Here is a 26,843-nt window from a genome sequence, read left to right on the forward strand (position 1 = left end):
GATTAATTTACCGAAAGTTTAAAAAAAAAAAAAGAGTGGAAAACAGTAGGAACGCAGGCCCATCACACTCCTAGGGGGTCGTTTGATACGCGAATTATCCCGTTATTATAGTCCTGAGATTATATTATAATCCCAAGACTAAATTATCTCACCTCCCAAAAATAATACCAACCTTGATGGGATAAGATGGGTTATCCAAGACTAACTTTGGAATAAATTTTATACCTTGTTTGGTTGAAGGTATAAAATTAATACCAAAATTAATGTTGAAATATCCCAACTTATTCTATGCACTAAACGACCCTGGAATTAAGTGTATTTAAGTGCAGAAGGATAGAGGAGTGGACCCATTATCCCCGAGTTTCGAGGCTGCAATTGGCCCAAGGTTTGTCTCCAAACAGATATTCAGCTCATCGAACATATAAACACAGAACAAAAAGGAAAGAGGGTTGGTAATGATTAAAATAACAAACCAAAAGTAGTATGATAAACAAAGCCGACTTTTCAGTTGTTAATGTAGCAAAAATGGAGCCATTACAGTAGCATTGGACCTTCTCATTTGAGAGAAACAAGATAACATACTACATCTAAATCCTGCTGAATTTCACAGTTGGCAACTTCCAAAACTGAGACAGCCCAATGTTTCCAAATAATAGCCCCTACTAACAACTGATGTACATTCACAGACACTAAACTATTCCCCTAATATATACCACCAAAATGAAACTAGAGCACTGTACATCCACTGTCACAGGAAAGAAAATCGAACCCATTTTCCACAAAATATGTGCAGAACAAATCATGCATCTTCTCTAAAATTCAATTGTTTCTCTTTGGTAAAATAAAGGACACAAAGCCAACGTTTAACCATCAGATTTAGAACTCCCAACTTGCTTCTGCAGCATCGACGTTCCAGAAAAAACCATCATCTGGTAATTTTTCCGATAGTTTTTCAGCTGCAAGGACAATGATGCATGGGTTATAACAGGAGGAAAAAAAAACATAGAAAAGGGATAGACGAAAGGCAATGCACGTTTTCTTATATATCAACATACCTGTTCTTGGTCGATCTTCTTAAAGCTAAATCTATTTGTCCAGATTGACTCTGCTTCTTCTGCTGAAGGAAGTACAAGGTTTTCTACATTCAGGGACTGCAGAAGGTTCTCAATACAAGAAAACAAAGATTGAAAGTAGCCCTGTGCAGGAAAATGAATTTTTTTAATTAGTTACAAACACTGAAAGACTAGGTATATCGAGGTAGCGTAACCTGAAATCAGAATCGTTGTAAGCTTAAAATTTAAGTGAGTCACCTGTCCTTGACATTTAGTACTTGTCGCAACTAGAGGGAGTTCTGCCACTTCCTTGCCAAAAATACGGATAATGCCAGCAGAAACAACCAATGAACTGCAAAGTGGAAAATGAATTAGTTGGGGTTACCGACAACTTATTTGGAGCAATGTTTAAGTAGTTTCTTACTTGACCAATAGTATTGCGCAGAACATCCCTCCATAGTCTTGGTCCTTTAAATTCCTTCTGAACATCATGATGTGTAAATAAAGTGAGGGAGGTTATGTGCACTAAACTAAATGTATTCACGAGAAATGACGGATCAAACGAGAAGCTAAAAGAACATTATTACTTACCCATAGACCATGTGTGGGATCAAATCTAGACGGCTAGTACTTGCATCAGCAATTGGGTCAAATCGCTCCTATACCACAACGCAAAGAACATATTATCAAATTCACATATTATACATACAATAAGCATCACTTATTAGCATGGGGAACTACCAAGCATACCTGAATTATCTACATCTAAACTATATTAGCAGATAGGTAATCAGGATTACAATACAACTGGAGTTTTTTAAGTGAACTGCAAATGCAGCAACACACGGGCAGTGTTGTTCGCGGATATGAAAATCTGGGATTCCAATACCATACCCACAAACTTTAGTCGGGGCATTCTGAATAGGATTATAACACTTCATTTGCTTTATGCTAGGAGTTAGATAGTAGTTGTTAGTGGGAGTTTTTCTTCTTCTTTTTTTTTTTTTTTTTTTTTTTTTTTTTTTTTTGAGTCAATAGTAGTTGGTGGGAGGTAGCAGGCAAAAGGTGCAATAGTTAAGGAACACGTGAAATGGCCCGGAGACAACTGCTTTTAAAAAACGAGGGTGTGATAATAGTTCTTTCAAAATAATCACCTAATCACCAACCTTAGACTTAAACAATATACAAAATAAAGGGGAACTCCTGAAGCACAAAACGACTAATAATCAAGTTGGGCAATGACAGCAGTGGCTAGGCTGGGTTGTGACTTGTAAGCTAGCTGGTTGGAATTTTGTACCTCAAAAAGAGAGAGAGACAAACAGATATAACCAAACCCAGACTAAGGGTCAGCTTTGTGGAGAGAAAAAACCCCAGATTAAGGGATGTAAATGCACCATCATCTAAACTAAGGCTCGTGACGGTCCTATTCCCACCGCCCAAAAAGAAGGTTCCAATTTGATGTACAAAGGGGGTAAAAAAAAACAGAAGAAAAACTCTAAGACAATGAACCAATATTGTACCAATTTGAGATGAGAAACTGGTCTTGGAACAAGCCGAGAGCTTGAAAATTACTGTAACGAATTTCTTACTAAGGAGGAAAGTGACTTCTTAACCTAACAGGGTATTTGAATTAATCATGAAAACAAGGGGGAATTGTTCAGACAAAGCTTAGAGTAGGAAAGAGAAAAAGGAAACAGAGCACTACATTAGCATGATCAGAAATGTATTAATATATTTTTCTTGAGCCGAAGGTCTATCGGAAACAACCTCCCTACTCCACAAAGGTAGGGGTAAGGTCTGCGTACACCCCACCCTCCCCAGATCCGACTTGTGGGAATATGCTGGGTATGTTGTTGTAGAACATAAGAATGATCTCTATTTATCTCTGATTTCAAAACGGTTAGAGATGCAAATACTCAGGAGCTCAGTTTGCTTTCTAAAGGTGGGAGGAATTAAATTAATGCACACAAAAGTAACCAGAGTATTCAAGTAAATGCCTGAACGCATATAGAAAAGAGAAGAGGAACATAATGGGAAAAGATAGTTAAGCTGTCTCTCTAATTTCAGAGGCAAAATGAGTTCTTAAAGATGCACAATCTGCAATTCATAGGAATGTTTAGCAGGTCTCTAAAGGTTATGCTGCTGCTTCTTCTTTTCCAATTTGGAAGCGCAGTAGGAAAGAAACTAGTAATCGAAACTCACATGGAAAATTGAAACAGCACCAGATAGCCAGACCCTTGTTTCTTCGGATGACATTTTCCCACTTAGCAGCCGCCATTTAATGTCAAGACTGGAGTTATTCTCATTATTCTCTGAATCTTTTCTTTCGTTCTTTTCCTTCAAAAGTTTCAACAAAGACTCTGGAATGTTCTGTTCTCCTTCTGACACCAGCTTTCCCAGAGCAAAATGAATTCTACTGCAGTCTGTGCAGCAAAACCATTTATCTTTTGGCAATTCCTGAAGTGAGGAGGGTTTCAAACGTTGACTAGAGATCAGTATGTGTAAAAATGTTCATGCTTAACAATGTATTTGTACAATGCAAAGAACTTAGGAGAGCTACTAGAAATAGGAAAACATGCAATCGAACAGAAAATTCTGCAAACCTGTAAATCATCTATGTTGTGCTCCTTCAAACATCCAACATGATACTCCTTCTCACACTACAAAAAGCAACGGAAAACTTCTTCAATGCTTGACCTTACTGAGAATTCACAAAAGGGTAAAAACATTAGATATTATATTATTCAATACTAACAAAATAATACCTGATCACAAATAATTACTGTCCGTGGGCCAAATCCTGATTTGCTGAAATCCTGATTCCTGCAAACATCAAAGAAAGATATGAGACTACTGAATAGCATAGCAACAGTGCGAAACTTTCAAATCTGACATAGTTCCAATATATCTTTCTCTATGAAGCTGAAGGAAAGTACACATCTAATGGTTCCCCCAAAAAAAAAAAAAAAGCCTTAATACATATTTGACGATGCAGCAGCATGATAATAATATGGAACACCAAAGCATGATATTTGTATAGAGAACATGTGATGATCACTACCATGCGAAGATATCTTATAAGAACATGATCTAGTGCATTTCTGGAACACATGCCAACACTTTGGTACTATCAACTTTGTAATACTCCCTCAGTCCAATTTATATGAAATTCTCTCAATTTTGGAATGCTCCAAAGTGTTTGACGCTCCAATTCTATACAACTTCCACAACTCTCAAGAATTCAAATAAATTAAACTATTTAAAATTTAGACTTTGATGTGATGTTTTCTCTGTCAAACTAACTTTTCAACCATTGCTTTGATATTATTTCCTACGCAAACCTTACCCCTACCTCTGTGGGGGTAGAGAAGCTGTGTAACTAATATATAAAACTACATCTAACCGTGTCTAGTCATGCATAGTGCATAATACATGCTACAGAAAAAAACAAAAAAGACTGCCCATTGAAGAAAAAGAAAATACCCTGGATATCAGAATTAAGTCATTATTCATTTAAACAATCAAAAAAATTGTGTCATTATTCTTTAACTGTTTGGTTCAAAAGTACATAATGGAAGGTGCAAGTCTTGAATAGATTTCATATATCACTTCAAGCCTCATGTGACTACTATTTGCCATCAATAATAAGTCGAGTTAGTTGTGGAAAAAGTAGGAATAGAAATGTGACCTGCAGAGCACACAAACACTAACTTCAGTGTCTAAAGCTTCCACCATACGAATACATCGTTTTGTTATCTGTTCGATGGCATCAACTCCAGCAACCCTCCCAGCAGCTATAGCATTGGCATTATTCTCAACAAATCTTTCTTTTGCAAACATATTTTCACAGTATTTACAATACCAGGTACCCGTGGGAATACTTGGCAAAGAAACACACTCTGCAATAGAAACAAGATTGCAATGAGCACGTGAAAATTAAGATCTAGGTTGCTTGTCAATCATTTACATCCACAGTTTGATGTCTCGTGAAAATCAAATTGCAGTTTGATCATTACACCTGAAAATCCATCTTCTGTAGTTCATCATAATAACTACTGACTCTATACCAATTTACATGACAAACTCTTCCTATTTTTTTAATATCCCAAACTGTTTGACACCAATGCATTAATATTATTTAATCCAATTCTCAAAAAATAAATTTGTTGGACTATTCAAATTTATATTTTCCTCCCTATCAAATTAACTCAAAAAACTAGATTACTGTCTTTTTTTAACCACTACTAATATATTACAAAGGTCAATTGACATTCTAAAACCAGAGTCAAGTCAAATGGTGCCACGTAAAATGAAATAAAGTAGGTAATCTAATTGATTGCACCAATTAAAACCTTTTTCTGAACACATAATATACTTATTTGAACAAAGTGACAACGGATACACCATATAGGTTCGCCAGGTGACTAAAAAGTTAAGAGACATTTCAGACACCTTTTACAATGTATTTCATCCTTCAAGAAAAGGAGCATAGGGGTCTATCTGTAAATTCCATGTTTTCCATGAGTAATGTTATAGAAGACGAGCCCATTGGACTCCACCACTAATTTGTGGACCAAAAACTAGAGTAAAGGGAATCTTTTTTCTGCAGAGGTTCAACAAAGAGCAAAAGAAGATGACCATTGATTGCACACCAATTAGAGTTTCATTTAATTCCATCACATTACTATCTGATGAGTTCATCCCTTTAGTATCCAACATGGTTCCTAGGCAGTGCATGATGATGAGTAGCCTTATGATTCAGAATGGTCTTTAATCCCAAGCTAAGAAGCTAGCAATTATGCAAGAAAGCAAGCACCCAATCTGATAGCTGATGCAGCACAATCCTACCCAACGGTCAATGGGAGAAGATCCAGTTGACTATATGTATTCTGTAAGTTATATGCCCCCTTGACTGTATAGGCATCCGTATCTTGCTGGACAATACTCAAGCTGCCTACACCACACTTTGTACAATGTCTTGCTTTTTCCGGTAGCCCTTCTAAAAATCCCGTGCAATTTACTCACATTGTTATATCATTATCTCACTTTTACCATGCTAAATGGAACTATAAATTGAATTTGAGAAAAAAAATATGCATCACTGAAACAACCAACATGGTGCATTATCTTAACTTCCTAGGACAGCTCAATACTGAATTGTTAAAAGGAAACACAAGAAAGACAGTTGATAACAGAGCTCAACAATAAAGAACACATTAACCTGAGTGAAAAGCTCTTGGACAATTGTCACAGCACAGGAGGTCCCCTCCGTCAGCACATATGGAGCAGAGATCATCATTTTCCTCAGCTGAGGACCTCCGTTCTTTTGAAAGTTTGATAGACAACTCATGCAGAGACACCCCGTTGGAAGTATATATGTACAAATAACTGCAAAAAGTAACGCAAAAGGATTAAGGCAAACTAAAGCTTTCAGCCAAAGAAGTTGCACTAAAGCCATTCATGCATTTGAAGAATATTAATTACTGTCTCAAAAACAACTTGCTTCTTGACTTCAACAGCCCATCCATTAATAATGTCATATAACCACAACCCATCCAGAAAAGGAATGTAAAAACAGCAACTCGATAAGAAAAAGGGGTAAAACCGCTAAAATGACTTGGATATGTCCCTGATCCCTTACACAATTTATCCAGAATAAACCACACATAAGAAACAGACACTCACGGTTTCCGGCGAGAAGCGCAACCTGCATGAGCCTCAAACTGTGAAGGACTGACCTGTAAGAACACAAGGGATTAGCATATGACAGCTGATTTTAGTACTCACGAAACACAGGAATTGCATACCTCAGTATTGCAACAGTAGCAATAAATTCCATGACCTTTCTTATAACCCTCGAGCAATTTCTGCCAGGACACAGCAAACACAGTTAAAATCCCAAAGAATATAGATAAGAAAAAATCTAGTGAGCAATTCTTTGATAAGTAATAATTTTTATTCCACCAAAAGCGCACCAGAAATCTATGAATGTACAAATCTAGTGAACAAACTGCTAGCATGTTTACAACAACAAATGTGACAAGCAATTAAAAATGGAATATCTAATGTTGGGCTGATTATTAACCTATTACAACACAAAAATGGAGCAATAAAAAATGAAGCTATATAATTGGTTTGAATATTAACCTCTCCTCGGACAAAATATGATAATTCAGTTCCATCAGGAAGTGCACCTTCCTCGAATACAAGTTTGTGCATGCGGAGGTCCCTGTAAAGACAGAGCAAGATGAAGTCACAAAGAAACACCATGAAGCAATAAAAGTATGAAACCTAATGAAAAGCTTAGATGCCAGAGCAATGGAAAATATTAAATCACCAAAGACCAAGAAGATAGAGCTTTAACAAGAAAAAAGTCTTACTTTCTAGTTAACTTCCCGTGAGCTTTGCTTTGAGTTCCACTGCCAGAAGGCATTCGATCGGTCAACTTTGTAGCAGGCATAGATGATGTGGACCTGAAGCAAATGATTAAAAATAACATATTGACATAAGAAGGTGAGGAATCATAAGACAATAAAAAATATACAAAGGAATACACGAGGCAAATGTTTTAATTATCTAAAACATGGACAGAACATAATGGTAATGTTCCAGCATCCCATGGTAGAACAGATGTAATAAGACTGAAGAGGAATATATGACAATACCATTTCAATTATTTTACGTTTCTGGGGATAAGAATGTGTATCCACATTTTTCATATCATTTTCTTTTTGTTGGTGAAGCGAAACTATCTCACTCTTACCAGAATGATTTCCCTACCACAACAGACAACAGAAATAGATCTATATATGAAGTTGGCCGATTTAGTTCTGGTAATTATCAATGTTGGAAAATTAGGGAGGAGAAGCACTCCCAATCACTCAATCCTTGCTTGAGGACACATGGAGGAAATGATTCTTACATCAGTCTACTTGCTTTCTCAATCAATGATTTTCTCTTTGAAGACAAGTGGAGGAAAATATTCTTCTACCAACTTGACTTACATAAAATATTATAGTCCTAGGTATTTATCGGAATTCTTCTAACATGTACCTATTCTAGTACGTGTATCATAATTTAATTCTAAACTTTCCTATTCCCTAGTTCATGAATAAAAGCATACATGCATCTTAGCATTAATTTCCTAATACATGAACTAGGCGTATTCATGTACTTCGGATGAATCTAGTTTACTTTTTCAACAATTGATTCTTCGATGATGAAGTAGGGATGACAATCATCAGGTTAAAGTCCAACTTATGCCGCTAACTTCCAACCAGATCGGTGAATTAGTTTGATACATTGAGAAAGGTAGGGAAAAGAAGGAAGGAAGTTAAGCCGTGTTAGCACATCAAGTGAGATATTTGAACAAAAACAGCCAATGAGAGACATCTTCGTCCTTTTAAGGGTATCTGTCTTTGAAAGCAAAGGGTACACGCAAACTTGGCAAAAGCACCCCAGGCAAGCCTTATTCGACATTGAAGTTTTATATAATATGACCACACATGTTCAAGATGTTTAGAATAGCAATATCGGACCATAAGCAGAAGCAATATGCAAGGCTCTTGATAATAATTATAGACTAATGTATAAGCTTACAAACAGAAGCTTCCATGATCACCAAAATAGCTAGATGTTTATACCTGCTACTAGCTTCACTAATTTGAGCAGGGGTAGATTTAAACTCCTTTGGGGTCATGCATGCTGAAGAACATAATTTGGCATCCGCACTCCCGATGGCATTTTTTATCACTAATTCCACTTCATCATCAGAAGCATCTTTACACATACTTAATACATCCCTCAGAGTTTTTCCATTCTCCAAATAGATGTATTCTGGTGGACGTTTGTTGGCACTATTGGCATGCAGCTCAAATTGATTCGGTGTAACGACCTGTATTGAGCAAAGAAATATAACATATAAGCGATACTTCAGCTAATCTACTGAAGAAAATACAAAAAGCTACACTTACGGATGTCCCATGACAGTTATCACAGAAGCACAATATTCCCGACCCTCTAATCTCTCCGCGAAGTCCTTTTCCTGGACGCCCTCTCCCCTAAATTACAATTATTTGGTTAATCTCCGAACAGAATTGAGTAATTGCCAAACAGAAACTCAAAAAATGCCTTTAAACTCACCTTCGTGGGGCCACGAATGTAGCGAACAGGTAGACCCTCCAGCAAACCTGTATCAAGAAGATCTTTCAACTTTGTGGGAATTTTAGTTAGTGCAACTTTCTTGGACATCTTCAACTCCAACTTTGCAGGAGCAGACATGGTTCCTGCAAAATCGGTTTCGCGAACCTCCTCAATCTTAACGCTATCGCACTGAGATACCTTTACATCCTCTTTTGGTTTCAAAGCAGACCTAGTAAACCGCCTCATAGGTGTCTGTAATAACACCTTTTGCTCATCTTTACCGTCACCCTGAGCATTAACAGCTAATTCAGGAACAATTTCAGGCATTGCTTCGACAATGCCATCACTGGCCTTCACTGTTTTAGCCATTTCAGTCTTCGTATCATCTCCGCAATTTTGCTCATTTTTACCATCAACCTGAGCAGTAACAGCTAATTCAGGAACAATTTCAGGGACAATGCAATCACTGACCTTCCCTGTTTTGAGCATTTCAGTCTTCGAATCATCTCCACAATTTTGCTCATTTTTACCATCAACCTGAGCAGTACCAGCTAATTCAGGAACAATTCCAGACATTGCTTCAACAATGCAATCACTAGCATTCCCTGTTTTAGGCAATTCAGTCTTACTATCATCTCGACAATTTTGCACATCGTTTTCATCACCCTCAGCAGTAACAGCTAATTCAGGAACAATATCAGGCATTGCTTCAACAATGCAGTCACTGGTCTTCACTGTATTAGGCATTTCAGTCTCCATATCATCTCCACGATTTTGATCATCTTTACCACCAACAACTAATTCAGGAACAATTTCAGGTATTGGTTCAATAAAACCATCATTCATTTTCGCTTTTTTACCCATTTCGATCTTAGTATCATCCCCACAATTTTGCATGTCAGCATTTCCTTCTTCTCCAGTCTCATTCTTTTCATCAGAGCCAACAGCTTCTTCATCCATTTTACCTTTCTTCTCATCATCACTATTGCAATCCACCACATCGCTCTTCGGTTCCTCCTCTTCACTGAACAAAACCAAATTTTCTTCCCTTTTCACCACACCATTTCCCTCCATTTCTCCACCAACAACAACAACCTTAGAATCCCCCAAATCTTCAGTAAAAGCTCCATTTTTCACCTCAGTTTTCCCTTTTTTTACAGACACCTCAACATCACTCTTCGGCTCCTCCTCTTCACTCAAAAGAACCACATTTTCTTCCCTTTTCACAACCCCATTACTCTCCAATTCCTCACCAACAACAACAACCTTCGAATCCCCCAAATCTTCACTAAAAACTCCATTTTTTGCCTCTTTTTTCCGTTTTTTCAACGAACCCTTAACATTACTACCACTCCCCCCATTACTAGGACTATTCTGACTACTCAACCTTGTACCCCTCTTTTCACCACTCCCAATCCCCCATCCAGCTTGTGACTTCATCAACATCGCAAACTCACGCTTCATTCTTGTCCTAACCGACGAAACAACAATTTCGCCTTGCTCTGAACCATTCGCCATTGCCAAAAAAACAAAAAACAAAAAACTTCAAACACACAAAAACCAAATCAATCAATCAAACAAATCCAATCTAACACCACCAAAAACCATCACAAAAATCAAATTACAAACCCTAGCACATTCAACAACAACAACAACCAAAAAAAAAAAAAAACACAAACACACATATCAATCAATCAAACAAACAGATTCAAATCTAATACCATCACAAATAATCAAATTCCAAACCCTAGCACATTCAACACAAAAAAAAAAAAAAAAAAAAAAAAACTTTTCAATAATAGACAAACCTTTGAAATTCTTATACGAAACCCGTATTTTTGTTAGATATATGCATTATATGTTTACAACTGTATGAATTTTTTTGGTTATGTTTATGTATGGATGCGATTTAGGGTTTGATTTGGGAAATTTTTGAGAGAAAAACAAAAAAAAAATGGAAGATTGAACAGTTAGGGTTATACAGAGAAAAATTGGGGGGGTTTTCATTAAAGATGATGACTTGGATTGTTTTGTTGTATTTATGTTAAATACCTATATTAGCCTCCGTTAGTCTAAACGGTGTGAGAGAAATAAAGTAGTATTATTTATGAGGGGTCTTGATCAGGGTGGGCATAAACACCGAAAATTAAAAAATCGGATCGAACTGAATTAATTCGGTTTTTCGGTTTCGGTTTTTCGATATTTCGGTTCGGTTTCAATTTTTTTTTAATAACAATTTCGGTGTTCGGTTAGGTGTTGGGTTCCGGTTCACCGGTTTTTCGATTTTTTGGTTAAACCGAAGGCTTTTTTTATTTTATTTTTTTTGGAAGATTTACTACATGAATACAATTTTTTTTTGGGAAAAAAACATAAGTAGACAATAATATTATAATATTTACATACTCTTAGCAACTAAATGTTATTAAACATTACATGGCAGGTTAAGTGTTTTATAGTAAATCAAATTGCTATATATAAGGAAACCCTTCGGCACGCGAATAACTCCCAATACCTATTTGTTGTTCATAGTATAAGCGCTTTTATACAATTTCATACTTCCTCCTTATTCTGAAGATTTTTTTCAGCCGTTTTTTCTTACCTTTTCTACTTCCTCCTTATTCTCAACTATTGTTCCATAAAAAATAAATCTTTTAACATTTAACACGATATTGAACACAAGTATAATAGTAATTTGAGTGTTGATTTTTATTAAATATAGTATAATAAAAATGTTATACATAGAATAATATTCATATAATTTATTTCACCATTATAATAAATTAGATATAACTCACATAATTTGATTATACTATAAGGTTTTATATACCTCGTATGATTTTATTATATGTTGTATAATACATTATATTTTGTATATATAAGATATTATTTGTATGTGTGGATGATCACTATGGTTGGATTCTAAAGTCATCAAACCTTCAAACATTTAGTCTAGCGTAAACCTAACCTCAGAGATGTGTAATTCTAAAAAAAAAAATCGAATTAGAAAAACCGAATTAATTTCGGTGTCCACTTTCAAGAAACCGAAACCGAAAACCGAACCGAACTTTGAAAAAAACGAACCAAAAAACCGAATGCCGCCCCTAGTCTTGAGTTTCGATGTTTTGTTGTTTTTATTTTTTTGGTAAGTTATACGATAACTTATCATGAGATTAATTATTTCGAGATTAGTTATTTCATTCTTTTACAGAGATAAAATAACATTATAATTCCAAAATTAGTTATATCGCGATTTTATCCCAACCAAATGTGGGATAACCTCACTCAAATATAATCACGAGATTATTTATCCTTATCCTTTGTACCAAACGAGTCCTTGAGTTATTCCCTCCAATTATTATTTCTTCATTTTTTATTTTGGTTTGCATGGTGTCCAATTATCCGCATTGGGGCTCTGACTAATCCGGATTAGCACCGCATAAGGCTTATTCAAGAGGAAAGCACTTCCTAATTAGCACCAATTAGTCTAGACAGGGTGAGAGAAGTATTTGCTAAGGGGTCCTTGATTTTTTTTTTGTTGTTGTTTGACCCCTCAAGTTATGTTTTGTTCATTCAGGATCATGACAAGGATTGTTGTGGTATTTAAATTCCTAAATTAGCCTCGATTACTCTAAACGGCGTGAGAGAAATAAACCATTTGCGAAGGAGGTCCTTGATGTTTTCTTTTTTTGTTGTTTGACCCTTAAAATCACTATACAAATGGAAAAAGGGGTTTGTTCATTCAAGATGATAACTTGGACCGTTGTGATGTTGTGAAATTTCTAAATTAGCCTCGATTAATCTAAACGATGTGAGAGAAATAAACTGTTTACGACGGGTCCTTGATGTTTTCCTTTTTGTTCTTTGATCCTTAAAATCATTATACATATTGAAAAAAGGGGGTTTCTTCGTTTAGGAGGATGACTTGGATCGTTTTATGGTATTTATGTTAAATTCCTAAATTAGCCCTGATTAATCTAAACGGTGTGAGAGAAATAAACTATTTATGGTGGGGTCCTTGATGTTTATCTTTTTGTTGTTTGACCCTTAAAATCGTTATACATATGGAAAGGAGGGGGTGAATTCTTTATTTAAGATGATGACATGGATCGTTGCGAAGTTCCTAAATTAGCCCCGATTAATCTAAATGGTGTGAGAGAAGTATACTTTTTGTAAGGGGCCCTTGATATTTTCCTTTATTGTTGTTTGACCCTTAAAATCGTTATACAAATGGAAAAGGGGGGTTTATTCATTCAACATGATGACTTGGATCGTTGTGACGTTGTGAATTTCCTAAACTAGCCCCCATTAATCTAAACGGTGTGAGAAAACTGTAGTATTTAAAGGGTCCTTGATGTTTTTCTTTTTGTTGTTTGACCCTTAAATTATGCCCTCCAATTAAACAACAACAACCCAGTAATTCCTTTTCAATTTCCGATTTTTAGTTGAAATTGATTGAGCTCTATTTTATTGCCTTTTTTCTTTTGATAATTTACTCGATGTCTGATATTCGCTTTGTGATTCTGATTAATTTACTCCAGTTGTATTCAGGCTTATTTGTAATTTTCCTTTTTACAATAATCCAATAATAAATAAGGTAGAGATGGCAATTTCAGCCCATAATTAGAAAATTAGCTCATTTAACCCACATTTTAGTGAGTTGGTCACTCATATTTCAGGTGGGTAAAACATAAGCTTCAAACCTCTTTTTAACCCATAAGAATATGGTAAAATATGGGTATCCATATATGAACTCACTAGACTCAATAACAACTCATTTTCCTTAAAATAGAAGAAAATGTTTTTCTTAAAAATTTGAGGGAAAACACTTTCCCGGTAGTGAAAAAATTCACCAACTCACCCTCAACCCTAACCTACCGCACCCCACCCTCCACCACTCACCTCCGCTACCACCACCCACCCCCTCCCCCAAATTTTCCATTTCATATTTTATGTTACTTTTGTAAAAAAATTATTAAAAAAAAAAAAAAATCTTACCTCCCCCACCCCCACCACATTTTCTATTTCATATATTTTATCTTTTATAAAAAAAAATGAGAAATTTTTTCTTACCCCAGTCCTTCCTAAATTAGCCCCAGTTAATCTAAATGGTGTGAGAGAAATGTACTTTTTGTAAAGGGGTCCTCAGTTTTTTCTTTTTTGTTGTTTGACCTGACAAAATTATCTCCGGATTATAATCTTGGGACTAAATAATCCCTAGATTAGTTTGTACTAGTTCTTTATTTGGTTCACTGGATTAAAAATAGGATATACTAGGTATAATTTAAAACATGTGTTAGGTTTGAAGTTGGATAAATTTTTTGTTTTCAATTTTAACCTTGATATTTCAATAACTTAGATGTAATTGAATCATAAATTGTAGAAAATGTGCAACTTTTCAGATTATGTTGAGTGTTGAAAGTTCTGTCTTGTCTGACATAATATGTGTGTGTGTTATGATATATATACCGAAATTAAATGTAAACTATATCTTGCGAAATCTAAATTATAGTGCGCGGAGGGCCAAAGTTATAGACCACCCCAAAGAGGGGCATTTGTGCGAATGACCCGTTTTTAGTTACACAAAATTTGGAGTATTGATTGACAGATGTACTGGGGCCAATATACGTAGCTGGAAACTATGTAGGCCAGAGAACCTTTTTTTTTTTGAGGAATTTTAAATTTTGTATGTAAGCTTTTCTTTCAATGGCGGGAAGATTATTGTATGAGACAAATTGGGTCGAAATTAGTTTGGATAAGTGGAAATCGCCAACAAATACTATTAAGTGACGTTTGGTCGAAAAAAATGAAGATGCTAATTTCAACACAAAATTGTACTCTCTGTGTCTCAAAATATTTGTCGCGTTTGTCATTTACACGCTCATTAAGAAAGCATTTATAAAGATAACATTTTGATTATTTTACCCTCTTAACATATTTCATCATGTTCTCTGTCATCAATAAATATTTACTCCACTAATGATAAAACCTATTAAATATTGGTATGTGAACTCACACAGGCCATTGATGTAATTAATACAAGGGTAAAATGGAAAAAAGCTACTTAATTTTATTTTGGGTAAATAAAATGATTAATATTTTGAGACAAATATTTTTAATAAGGTCGACAAATATTTTGAGACGGAGGGAGTACATTATTTTACATAATATTCGGTTTCATCTTTACTTTTCACATAAAACTTAGCATAATTCATTAAAACGGAAATGGTCCAAAAATGTCCCTGAACTATGGGAAGAGGTTTAAAAATATCCTTCATTCATCTATTTTATTAAAAATACCCTTCATCCACCTGTTTTGGCTTACTTATGCCCTTTGACTAACAATCAACACTGAATTAAAAAAATGTTTATTTAAATTTCAAGTGGCAATTTCTCATTGGCCCAAAGTAAAACTCTTAACCCATTAAAAGGATCCACCCATATATACCTGTTTTTAAACTAACCCGCCCCGAACAAAAAGTTCATGGAGCTTTTTATGGAAGTGGGGTCTCTTTTCTTTTTAAGTTGAATTTTTTGTTCGGGTCGGGTTAGTGTTTGGGGCGGGTTAGTCCAAAAAATGAAGATATATGGGTGGGTCTTTTAATAGGTTAGGTGTTTTAAATTCAGCCAATAAGAAATTGCCAATTTTTTTTTAAAAATTCAGTATTGATCGTAAGTCAAAGGGCATAAGTGAGTCAAAAAAGGTGGATAAGGGTATTTCTAACAAAATAGGTGAATGAAGGATATTTTTAGACCTTTTTCGATAGTTTAGGGGCATTTTTGGACCTTTTCCGTTCATTAAATTGTGTGGTTTGAATTGTTGTTCCACATAATTAATTTATAGGTTATGCAGAATGCATGTGTTATTTTAAGCGGGATAAAATGTTGAGTAAGAATGCTGGAATTAGCTATACGTCAATTAAGTTTAAAACTATTAAATGACCAGCATAGCCGTCGACCAAACCTAGTAATCTGACATTACAACTGCAAAGATCAGGCATAATATTTCTCTTTTCCATCACGACCCTCAAATTTTAAGCTTCATAAAACCTTTTACTTTCATATTAAACTAAAATAGCTTCTTCAATCTCGACGATTGCTTTTTCATATAGGAAAAAGTGCTAATGCATTTCGCTTCGAGTTAATATACGCAACACGTATTACAAGTCAAAGCATTCGGCTTAATCCCATGCTTTTCGATATCATCCATGAAAACACAGCAGAATCCAAAGAACTAATCTTACACCAAGGCCTTAATCGCAATGTTATAAGACATTAAATTAAGTTATTACTTGATAAATGTGAATACTTTGTTTATTATTACTCATGAAGAGTACTCCTAGGAAAGACCCATCAATTATGTTATTTGAGATTCCAACAACAAAATATTTTACAACCTTGATTTCTATTCCATCAAAATGAAAATTAGATCTGTTGTCGTTAATATGCTTGTTTATTTGAAGGCATACAGCAAAATATTAACTGGCATCATCTAACCTAATCAAAGATAATTGCCATTTTATCAATTCATCCAATCTCAGCCGAGAGTACCAACTAGGTATTTGGTTTACCAGCCAAATATTTTTTTTAGTACATTTTACACTTAAACTAATTGATAAGTACTCGTTTAGTTTCCTTTTATATATTTTAATTTGATTGGACATGAAATTTTAAAAAGTAAGGGATATACTTTTGAATATTGTGGTGTTAGATTATAATATGTATAATGTATTAAAATGTCATTTGAATCTCATGGTATTGACTCTTTAATATGTCGTGTGAGCTATCAAAGGTAAAAAATTGCTAAAGTGATATTTTTAAACAGACAAAAAAAGAAAATAAAACATATCAATAGAAACACGAAAATGACTGATCAATATTTATGATAAAAGTACGACATTTTGAGAAAAATAATATTACATCGTTAAGTTTATAAGCCCAACTAATGTAATTAATATTGAAATGCATGCTCGAAAGCATAGTACTATAGCACAATACACATAGCTGATGGTGCTGTACATTCTTAGATTATTTGCTAACAACAAATATTAAAGTAGAAAACCTAACTAAAAAAGGACTAACCAAAATAATTAAGGAACTAATCTAGCTTCCTTAATTCACACACAGCATGATGAAGAGAAGCAAGGGGTGAAAAAGACTTGAAATATTGCCAAAGGATTGGAGTTGCCCTGCGAAAGATTATGAATAAATAATCTTTCTTCAAGATTCAACTAATAATCTCATTTTCCTCCATTGATATGGTCGGTGAAAGAGGCGGCCGGAGGGCGGAACCACCACCGGCCACCACAACTCACCGGGTTGAGCTTCCATGACAGACCTTGAGATCATGGTGGAAAACATTTAGTAACTTGACCTAGAGAGTTTTCTTCATTTTTTCTTCTCTTCAAGTGATAAGCTATAGTTAATGAATGACTAGGGTACTATTGGACCAAAGTGTCTTAGGTATTTATAAAGGATATAAGTTAGTATACCAAGAGACAGAATCAAGATTTGAAGTTTATGGGTTCTAAATTTGTCACTAAATTTATAACTCATTTTAGTTACTAGGTTCACAATACAAATTCAGGTCTAAGCAAAAATTATTTGATCAGCCTGAATCCGTACCTAATATTTTAGCTCTATCCTCGTGTATAAAACCAATGTAACTTTAACTCGTAATAATAGGTTAATTGCCATTTTTACCAAATATTAATATTTATTAAGAAGTTCATCTATTATTCTTTATTACGTAATTTAATTGTGTGAATATTTTTTACACTGTGCACAGAAATTAAACTAATATATTTGGGGAAACCTAAAATTAGAATATGCTTCCTTCTCCCCATGGGTTTGTAAAAAGGATGGCATCTTCCAAAGGATATGCGGCGACCACCTACACTGCTCCCCACATTTGGTCACCTACACTTTTTAGTACACTTTTATCATGATTTAATACTTTTCACTTTTTATAGCAAATTTTTTCTTCTTTTTAATGATGTGGTTTTGTAATACCACGTGCCAAGACAAGCACCGTTGCCAAGTGTACTCCAATATAATAATGATAGAACTATAAATCTTATGATCAGGAGAACTAAGTCCAGTTATATTTATCATCGTGGAGCGTATTGAAATGATTGGAATTCCTCCACTCTTAATAGACTTATTTGATACAAATTTTGAATAAGGGATTAATGAACTTCCATAATTGTATGGTTAGATAAAATGTCTCAAATTTTATATCCCTAAAGTTTACACACATATATATAGCTCAAGTTTAGTTATCTTTGCCTGAAATTTAGCCGTATATGACCTAATTCGGTCATTTTTATTTGAACTTCATCCATTATTGCCTAATGTACATGTATGCACTAATGCAAGCAAGTTAGTTTCCTTTTTAATTGGAAAATGGCTTTTTAGTGGGGTGAGGGGATTAAAAATGGGAGTGAAATTTAGTTGGGGCAAAGAATCAGACCTAATTATATTCTGAAAGTAATTGGTATCGAGGGGATGCTCAATGGAATAAATTGTGGAGTATGTGATGTAATGATAGCTGCAGCGTATATTGAGTTATTTTTTTCACAACTTTAAAAGCTTCAACTTGGCTATCATCTTAATTATACAATCACCACATGACCACAATTCAAAAGGCGAGGTTAAATTATTAGTAGCCTATGTTGAATCTTTACACAACTGACCGGTCAGAGTTACTTATTTATTTTTGGCCAAATACATAGACACTTATCCGTATATTCCATTTAGGCACCTCAACTAAGGGTTGATTCTATTGAACACCTCGCTTATATTCAAAATGTGCCAATCGAACATATATTTCACAATCTTAAATAACACAAAATGTGTTTACATCACTAGCTATGACGTAGCAAAAGCAACCAATGACAAAAAGACACGTCAACAATAAAACTCAAAATCTGAAGAAACAGGAAAAAAAAAAAACTGTGCAGTCTAAATAATTTTATTGGAAGAAATGGCCATTCTGGTTATGCCGTGCGAAAAGCAATTATTCATCTTATTTATTAACCTCTTAACAACCACTTTAGGGAAACCATGTCATTTCAATTTGGCCAGAATTGTGGAAAGGAAGACCGAAAATTCATTTTTCCAATGAAATCCAAAATTTCACGGTGAAATTCAGCTTTTCCTCAAGTTTACGTGCTCAGGCTTGGTTAAACTACACAGAACATGCTATGTCATCAAGGTGTGTTTAATTGGCACATTTGAATATAAGTGAGGTGTCCAATAGGTTCAACCCTTAGTTGAGGTGCCTAAATGGAATATACGAACAAGTTAAGGGAGCTGTCTATGTATTTGGCCTTTATTTTTTCTAGTCGATATTCATAAATTACCCAGTGAATGTATATTGTTATACACGTATTATATATTTATCGATTATTTTTAATTTAAGCGAACAAGTGAACCAGGGGCAGAGTCATAGGGGTACAAGTGGGGTCAATAGAACCTCATTCGTTGAAAACTTATACTATGTGGACAGGGTACAAATAATTTTTTGTCTATATATGAGTTGTTGAAGCCTCTTGACATAAGGACTTTTTTTTGCTTAAATCCCCTTGAATTTCTAGCTCTGCCGCTGCAGTGAACAACTACTTAGATTAATTATTCGTTATTACTCATAGTTATTGTCAGCTTCAACCTCATAATTAACAAAGGTAATTTCCTTTTTTTTAATTATTATTATAAAACAATAAGAAGTTAATTAAGAACACATTTTAACAGAACCCTAAAAATTTAAAAATAGTAAGTCTTATCATGTATTATATTCAGTGTATGTAAACAAAAATCTAGTAAGTCCTTTTCTCCTCTCCTTCTAGTTTGGTGGACGGTGAAGCAAGACTGCAATATAGTTAGCATACAAAATTATGATGAGATAAATATATATTTTTCTAGCCTTAATTAAGGATTTTGAGTTTGAGTTTTCAAAATATATTTATTTGTTTTGTTAGTAAAAATCATTTCTCTCTAGTGGACTTTATGAGAAACGAATTCAAATTAGTCAAAATTTAATATGTATAACCTTACTTAGGATAAAACAACAGACTTCACTATAAGCCTATGTATCATTTCTCTTGCGTTATCAATAAAAATTTAATATGTATAACCTTACCTAGGATAAAACAATAGACTTCACTATAAGCCTATGTATCATTTCTCTTGCGTTATCAATAAAATTGTGATGGAGTAGTAAATATTCTTTTATTTTTAATTAGATTTCATGTTCGAGCTTGAGTATGAATCGTATTTGTTAAGAAAGGCTTTAGTCCTTAGTGTGGGACATCCCGGCATATATTTCGTCGATCTCGGATATGAGAACCGGACACCGAGTGAAATTAAAAAAAAAAAAAAAAAAATCCCTTTCTCACATGCATTTTTCCTTTATTTTTTGTCGGTACATGTGGCACCAACTTTCCACCTACGACTTTTTCCTTCGCATGCACATTATCAAAAGCAGCAAACGCGTTGCCAGATTTTCCTGATTTTATTCTCTGAACCTTTTTTGATTTCTTCAAAGGAAAATAATATTTCCATCACCACAATTTGTCCTTTACCAACAAGCAATTTGATTAAAACTTTAAACCTAATTAATCGAATATAAAATTAATATAATTGTTCTCTAACAGTTGATTTTAAAGTACAGATATCACATAAAAGTACTACTTAAGTTAGACATCATTTATTTGTCATGTCTTACTGAAATATAATATTTTCTCCATCCTAATTTATGTGATGTTATTTAATTGAGCATGAAATTTAAAAGTAAAAAGAAAAAAAAAGAGACTTTTGAAACTTGGGATTGCCATTATTAAAAATTAATATAATTATTCTTTATGTTTGTCTTAGAAGTATAAAATGGACTTTAAAACTCTATAATAATGACTTATCTTTTGAAGATAAATGTCTGAAATTTGGGACTGCCATCGTTACTAACTTTAGGAACAAAGCATAACAAAAGTTTGGGATTGGTCAAATTGAACCTCTAACATTTTGTTTAGAATTCAAACACCGTAGATCTGAAGTTAAACGTAAATTATGACGAGCGAAATCTAAAATTATACCATTTTCAGATTATGTTAAGTGCTAAGATTTTTTGCCTTATTCGGCATAATTTGTGTTACGTTATGATACATATCCCGAAGTTAAACCTAAATTATGCTGTGCCAAAAATTCTGAAGGACATAAATTAAAGATCACAAATTTGAGGGACGAAATTTAAAGACCACCCCGAAATGGGATATTCGTGGGCGATTTGCAGGATTGCCCTTCACCGGGGGTGGTCTTTAATTTTTGGCCCTCAAAATGGTGGTCTTTAACTTTTTGCCCTCAAAATGGTGGTCTTTAAAATTGCGCCCAAGCGTTAATTTGTACATGGACGAATTTGCAAATTTATGTCCATGCAAATTTTGCCCTAAGGCCCAAATTCTACCTTGCGATTTTTTATTTTTTTTACTGAGTTGGGGTTCGAACCTACAACCTCGGGATATTAGGCGAAAGGAAAAACTTAAAGACCACCAATTTGAAGCGCAAAAATTAAAGACCACCCCAAATGAAGAACAATCCACGCAAAAAAAAGTGCGAATGACCCACATCAATTTAGATTGATTCGGTTGGTCATGGACTGGATCCAATATGGGCTGTGCGGATCTAATTCAAATGGGCTGCTTGCCTACCTAGCCCATCATTCTATCAAACGCTTTTCGATTAGGGTATTTGCACTTCTGTTCCTATTTTGTGTTAGCAGGACGTACGTTTTATATTCTCGCATCATAATATTCCATAAGTTATGCCCCGTGCCCTTAAAGGACTTATGTCCAGCTAAACATAAGTTTGATTTTGAAGGGAATTTTTTTTTTAAAGACCAGCCATTTGAAGGACAAAAATTAAAGACCAGCCATTTGAGGGACAACAGTGCAATTTCTTCTTTCGATTATTCTTGTAGTAGTTTTGGTCTGTCAATTATTAGCAAGTTCTGCTTTTGGCTCTGATAACGTACAACTAAGCATTTTTTTTAACCTCAAATAGACCTCAAATTACAAAGGAATTGATTCAAATAAATATGATTATAAATTGTTGCATCATGCGTGATGTGACTACTAGAGGTCGTGCTAGGATATGGTTACGGGAGAAGACGACATTATGAAAGAGTTTAATTAAGTTCTATGTATTGACAATATAAATAATATTTGCACAATCAAGTCATAATTTAGGTAAAACTACGTAAATTTCTTGACAAACAATAATTGATAATAATTACATAAGCCATAGTTACTTGTTAAATTTCACTAGTATAAAAGATCTCTTTACATTATCAGTATATAGAGCTTAAATCAATTATAAAAATGCAGGGCTTGTGATATGAAGTAAATGCACCAAAAGAACCCTCACTAAGAGATCATCTATATATTTTTTTAAGAATTGTCTTGAGCAAGGATGAAAAGGATTTTTTTGTAATAAAAAAGCCAGGTTACTATTCATAAACAACTCTCTGCAAAAATAAACCTTAAAAGAAGTTAGTATTCAGTTTCGTTAGCTATTACTTCTTGTTTATATTAAGTAACATTAAGAGTACAATCTTTAACAACATATATGCACAAAAATAAAAAACAACGAGAAAGGGAAATCAATTCATTCTGATCTGATCTGTGTTTGTAGCTAGAGATCAACTTTAGGGGTGGTTTTCGAACAACTTGTTAGTGAAGCAAGAATTATCAAATCAGATAAGAGGATTTCCACGGGGCAAATCTGCTCTGATGATTAGGAGTTCGCGTGAATTCAATAACTTTCTCGGGAAAAATAAACCTTAAAAGAAGTTAGTATTCAGTTTCATATTAGCTGTTACTTCTTGTTTATATTAAGTTACATTAAGAGTATAATCTTTAACAACATAGATGCACAAAAATAACAAACAACGAGAAAGGTAAATCAATTCCATTCTGATCTTATCTGTGTTTGTAGCTAGAGAACAACTTTAGGGGTGGTTTTCGAACAACTTGTTAGTTAAGCAACAATTATCAAATCAGATAAGAGGATTTCCCAATTATACTAGGGGCGGATCTGCTCTAATGGTTAGGTCGTTAGGAGTTCACCCGAATTCAATAACTTTTGTTCAAATCTCCTCTCTCTATATACATATTAAGAAACTTCACTAAATATTTATAATTTCTTGACTATGAACTCAGTTATCATTGTAATATTAACTTGAAATTGTTACATCAGGGTGGAGCTAGACTATAGTTTACGGGTTCGGCAGAAATCAGTAGCTTTGGTTCAAACTCTATATTTATCTTAAGAAATTTATTTAATATGTGCAAATTATAAATTTAGAACTCAATAACTTAAACGGATTAAAATCCTAATCCATAAACTTTAAATCCTGAATCTACCTTAATCCCTGATTCTATCAGCAAAACTCTTTCACATTAGAAAAGTTAAATCAAAACCCCATCCAACTCTCCAGATTCTTTTCCTAGCATTCTCTCTTCATGCACGATAAGAATATTCATGCAAACATCACTATACACAAAATCTTTACATTTTTCAGAAAGCATCCTACATTGTTATTAGTTAAGAAATAGAAAGTGCAACTCCATAAGATCTCTTGAGTTTCATGCAAGAAATCAAAAGCTAGATAACAAGCACAAACAACCCATCTTTATCAATTTATACCCCCTATATATTAAAAAATGCCTATTCTAGCTTCCGTAACATTCTTTGCACCTGTTCTTTTTCCCCTTATAAAACTCTCTCATCATTTGCTCTTAGATCAAGTACTCCAAGACCAAAATTAAGCCTCATAACTAACTTATTTTTCAAATAAGCGTTCTTAAGACCAAAGAGTCGAACGTTAGAAAGAGAGAAAAACCCTTATGTAGTTGTATCCTCCAAAATTACACGAATCCTCGATATGCCTTCGACCGCTCCTCTTCTTTTTCCCCAATAAAACTCTCTCATCATTGAGCCCGACAAAACAACTCAATCTTAAAATCAGCGTTCTTAAGACCTTAATATGCCTCCGGCCGCTCCTCCTCGTCCACCAGTTAGCCTATTTAGGTGCATAGCCATTTCACTCTTAACCCTACTTATCATAGTGGGAATAGTCGTGCTCATCGTATGGCTAGTACTAAGACCACGAAAAATGGTCTATTCCATCGAAAATTCTTCAATCCATGACTACAATTTAACCAACATCAACCATTTAAATGCCAAATTCAATTTTACAATAAGAGCCAAAAATCCAAACAAGAGAGTCTCAATATATTATGACAATATTGAAGTGAAACTCTTCTTTAACTCACAACCACTTGCTTTCAACTATGTAGAGCCATTTTATCAGCCTCGCCGGAATGTGACACATTTTGATGTGTCACTTCCGGCGAATGACGTGGCGCTTTACGGGGATATTGCACGTGATTTTAAGACAGAAAGGACAGGTGGATCAGTGGAAGTGCAAGTGAAAATTAGGGCAAAAATAAGGTTTAAGGTTGGTAAATGGAAATCACGTCATAGGAAGTTGAGGATTTTGTGCACTCCTAGGGTGAATTTTTCTAATTCAAAAAGGAATTTTAAGTCATTTCCTTGTGATGTAGATGTATAATTAAGCTGTTTTTTTTTTTTTTTTTTTTTTTTTACATTATTCTTTTGGGGTTGTACTGTGAGCGTTTTTTTTTTTCTTCATTTTTTATTTGGTTTGTATTTTGGATCTTTGTTCTTCCATTGCGTGCTGATGATGTACTGTTGTAATATTTTTTATTTTTTTGGTTTTTTCGATGAATTTTTCCATTTACAGTGTGATGAATAAAATTGTTTGGATGTGGAATATTATTTTTTATGTTTTGAGTGAAAGATGAAGTGTCTCCATGAAATGAGTGTGTGTTTTGAACGACATGCTTATGTTTCAATTTAGTATGTACTTTTTAGTTTTGACATCTCGCATCACATGCTTAAAATCACAAAATTCAGCAGACATTTTAATATAATATACACATTTTTAGTTTGCCATATGATTTAAAGAACTCCCTCATTTCTTAAATTTTATGTCTAGTCAAAAAACACTGAAATAAAAAGAGTAAGTATTAGGTAACAAACTGTGGATTGCTGGTGATTGAAATAGAAATTCATTGTGAGTTTGTCTTAGACAAATCCCACATTGGATTGATCTTAAAAAGGATAGTTAGGAACTATAAAAAGACGAGTACAAGATTCAATTGATGAGTACACATCCACCAAGACAAAACCATGATGCGCCAAGTGTTAAGTCGAGTAATATTTTGACAATTGTGTCTAGACAGTTATGTATTATTCACGTCTAATCAAACTTTATATTCACCTTACATATTTTCTGTCCAAAGTGACAAATACAAAAGAACCTTACAACATATTTAACTTCAATTAGAATAATTAATCTAAATAGTTATCCATTCAACCGTTTAAACTGAAAAATGATTTCATAGTCAGTACTAAATTTTTGCATATTGACTATAAAAAGTGAACAATGATATCAATTGGCTATTTTGTAAAGATCCCTTTATTTTAAACATGCATAAGAAAAGCGGGCTCCTTTATAAGTGAATGGCAATATAAGGGAAGTTTCCACGCATAGAAATAGAGAACAAAGCCTATTCCGATAGGGGCAATTTGCACGATTTCCCTTCAAAGGCACTGGTCTTTAATTTTGCCCCTCAAATTGCTGGTCTTTAATTTTTGCCTTTCGCTTAAAAAGGTAATCGAAAATATTCCGAGGTTCTAGGTTTGAATCCTCACTCGATCAAAAAAAATAAAAAATCGCAAGGCATAAGTTCATATGAAACTATGCCTATTGCAACGTAAACTATGGGAAGTTTCTATGAAACTACATAGAACCTATGCCTAGCAAGAACTTCATTTCTACGAACCTTCGTCGAACAAGGCATAGGTTTTATGTAACTTCAGCTGTGCGAAATTATTATTCTTTTCGACTCTGCAGGGGATCGAACCCAGAATCTTTGGTGCAAAAAGGACACTTTAGCCCACCAATTTTCATTAAATGAGAAATACGGCCAAAAATTAAATACCAGCGAATTGAGGACAAAAATTAAAGACCAGTCCGTATGAAAGGCAATCCACACAATTTTTTGTTCCGAAAGGGCTACCTAGAATCCCATTCCAGCCCACTACGTTAATTTTTGTAAAATTTACTTGGCATAGCTTCCATTATTACCTATTTATGGAACATAACTAAACTTTTCAATAATTATATTTAGTAGCTAAAGTATAACATATTTACTCCACATACTACCGCTTTTTACCACTCATCTCGATAACTTTCCACACCCCTAAATTTAAGCCAACAAAACGTCTCTCTCTCCTATCCCACTAACTTCACGCCATTATTCACAATATCCCTAAATTTTCTCCAATTTCAAATCGCCTTTACAATTCTACAACTTCCCTTTGTTATCTCTAATTAACTACTCATTAATTTCACTCATGATTCAAATCTAATTCCCAAAAAAGGTAAGATTCTATCGATTTTTTTAATTTTCACCGTGTATTTAACCTATATTTTCGAGTATTTTTTTTTTTTCGTTTGAATCAGGTAATGCAACTCTAAATAATTAATTATCGTTTGTTCTTGTTTTTTTG

At 34.2% G+C, this 26,843-nt stretch overlaps 2 protein-coding genes across 3 annotated transcripts; one reads left to right on the forward strand and one right to left on the reverse strand.

Moving 5' to 3' along the window:
* Window positions 1–435: 435 nt before the first annotated feature.
* Window positions 436–11,066, reverse strand: LOC132065385 (uncharacterized). 2 transcript variants are annotated; one of them, XM_059458766.1, is made up of 18 exons: window positions 11,003–11,066; window positions 9,195–10,696; window positions 9,026–9,112; window positions 8,696–8,946; window positions 7,433–7,525; window positions 7,200–7,281; window positions 6,860–6,919; window positions 6,738–6,790; window positions 6,274–6,440; window positions 4,741–4,951; window positions 3,818–3,875; window positions 3,656–3,712; window positions 3,255–3,509; window positions 1,644–1,711; window positions 1,477–1,533; window positions 1,311–1,404; window positions 1,056–1,196; window positions 436–956 (listed from the first exon to the last, which is right to left on the reverse strand). In XM_059458766.1, exons 2-18 carry the CDS (start codon window positions 10,656–10,658, stop codon window positions 864–866), a joined length of 3,291 nt encoding a protein of 1,096 aa, XP_059314749.1. In that variant the 5' UTR covers window positions 10,659–10,696; window positions 11,003–11,066; the 3' UTR covers window positions 436–863. The 2 variants fall into 2 exon arrangements, with proteins under 2 accessions (XP_059314749.1, XP_059314748.1); XM_059458765.1 differs by lacking the exon at window positions 11,003–11,066 and having other exon boundaries at window positions 9,195–10,727.
* A 12,872-nt stretch (window positions 11,067–23,938) lies between these two features.
* LOC132062912 (uncharacterized protein At1g08160-like) lies at window positions 23,939–24,870 on the forward strand. Its single transcript, XM_059455384.1, has one exon. The coding sequence runs from the start codon at window positions 24,229–24,231 to the stop codon at window positions 24,814–24,816; it is 588 nt and encodes a 195-aa protein (XP_059311367.1). The 5' UTR covers window positions 23,939–24,228; the 3' UTR covers window positions 24,817–24,870.
* The last annotated feature ends 1,973 nt before the right edge of the window (window positions 24,871–26,843 follow it).

Source organism: Lycium ferocissimum, chromosome 7, assembly GCF_029784015.1.
Source record: "Lycium ferocissimum isolate CSIRO_LF1 chromosome 7, AGI_CSIRO_Lferr_CH_V1, whole genome shotgun sequence".
Classification (NCBI taxonomy): Eukaryota; Viridiplantae; Streptophyta; class Magnoliopsida; order Solanales; family Solanaceae; genus Lycium; species Lycium ferocissimum.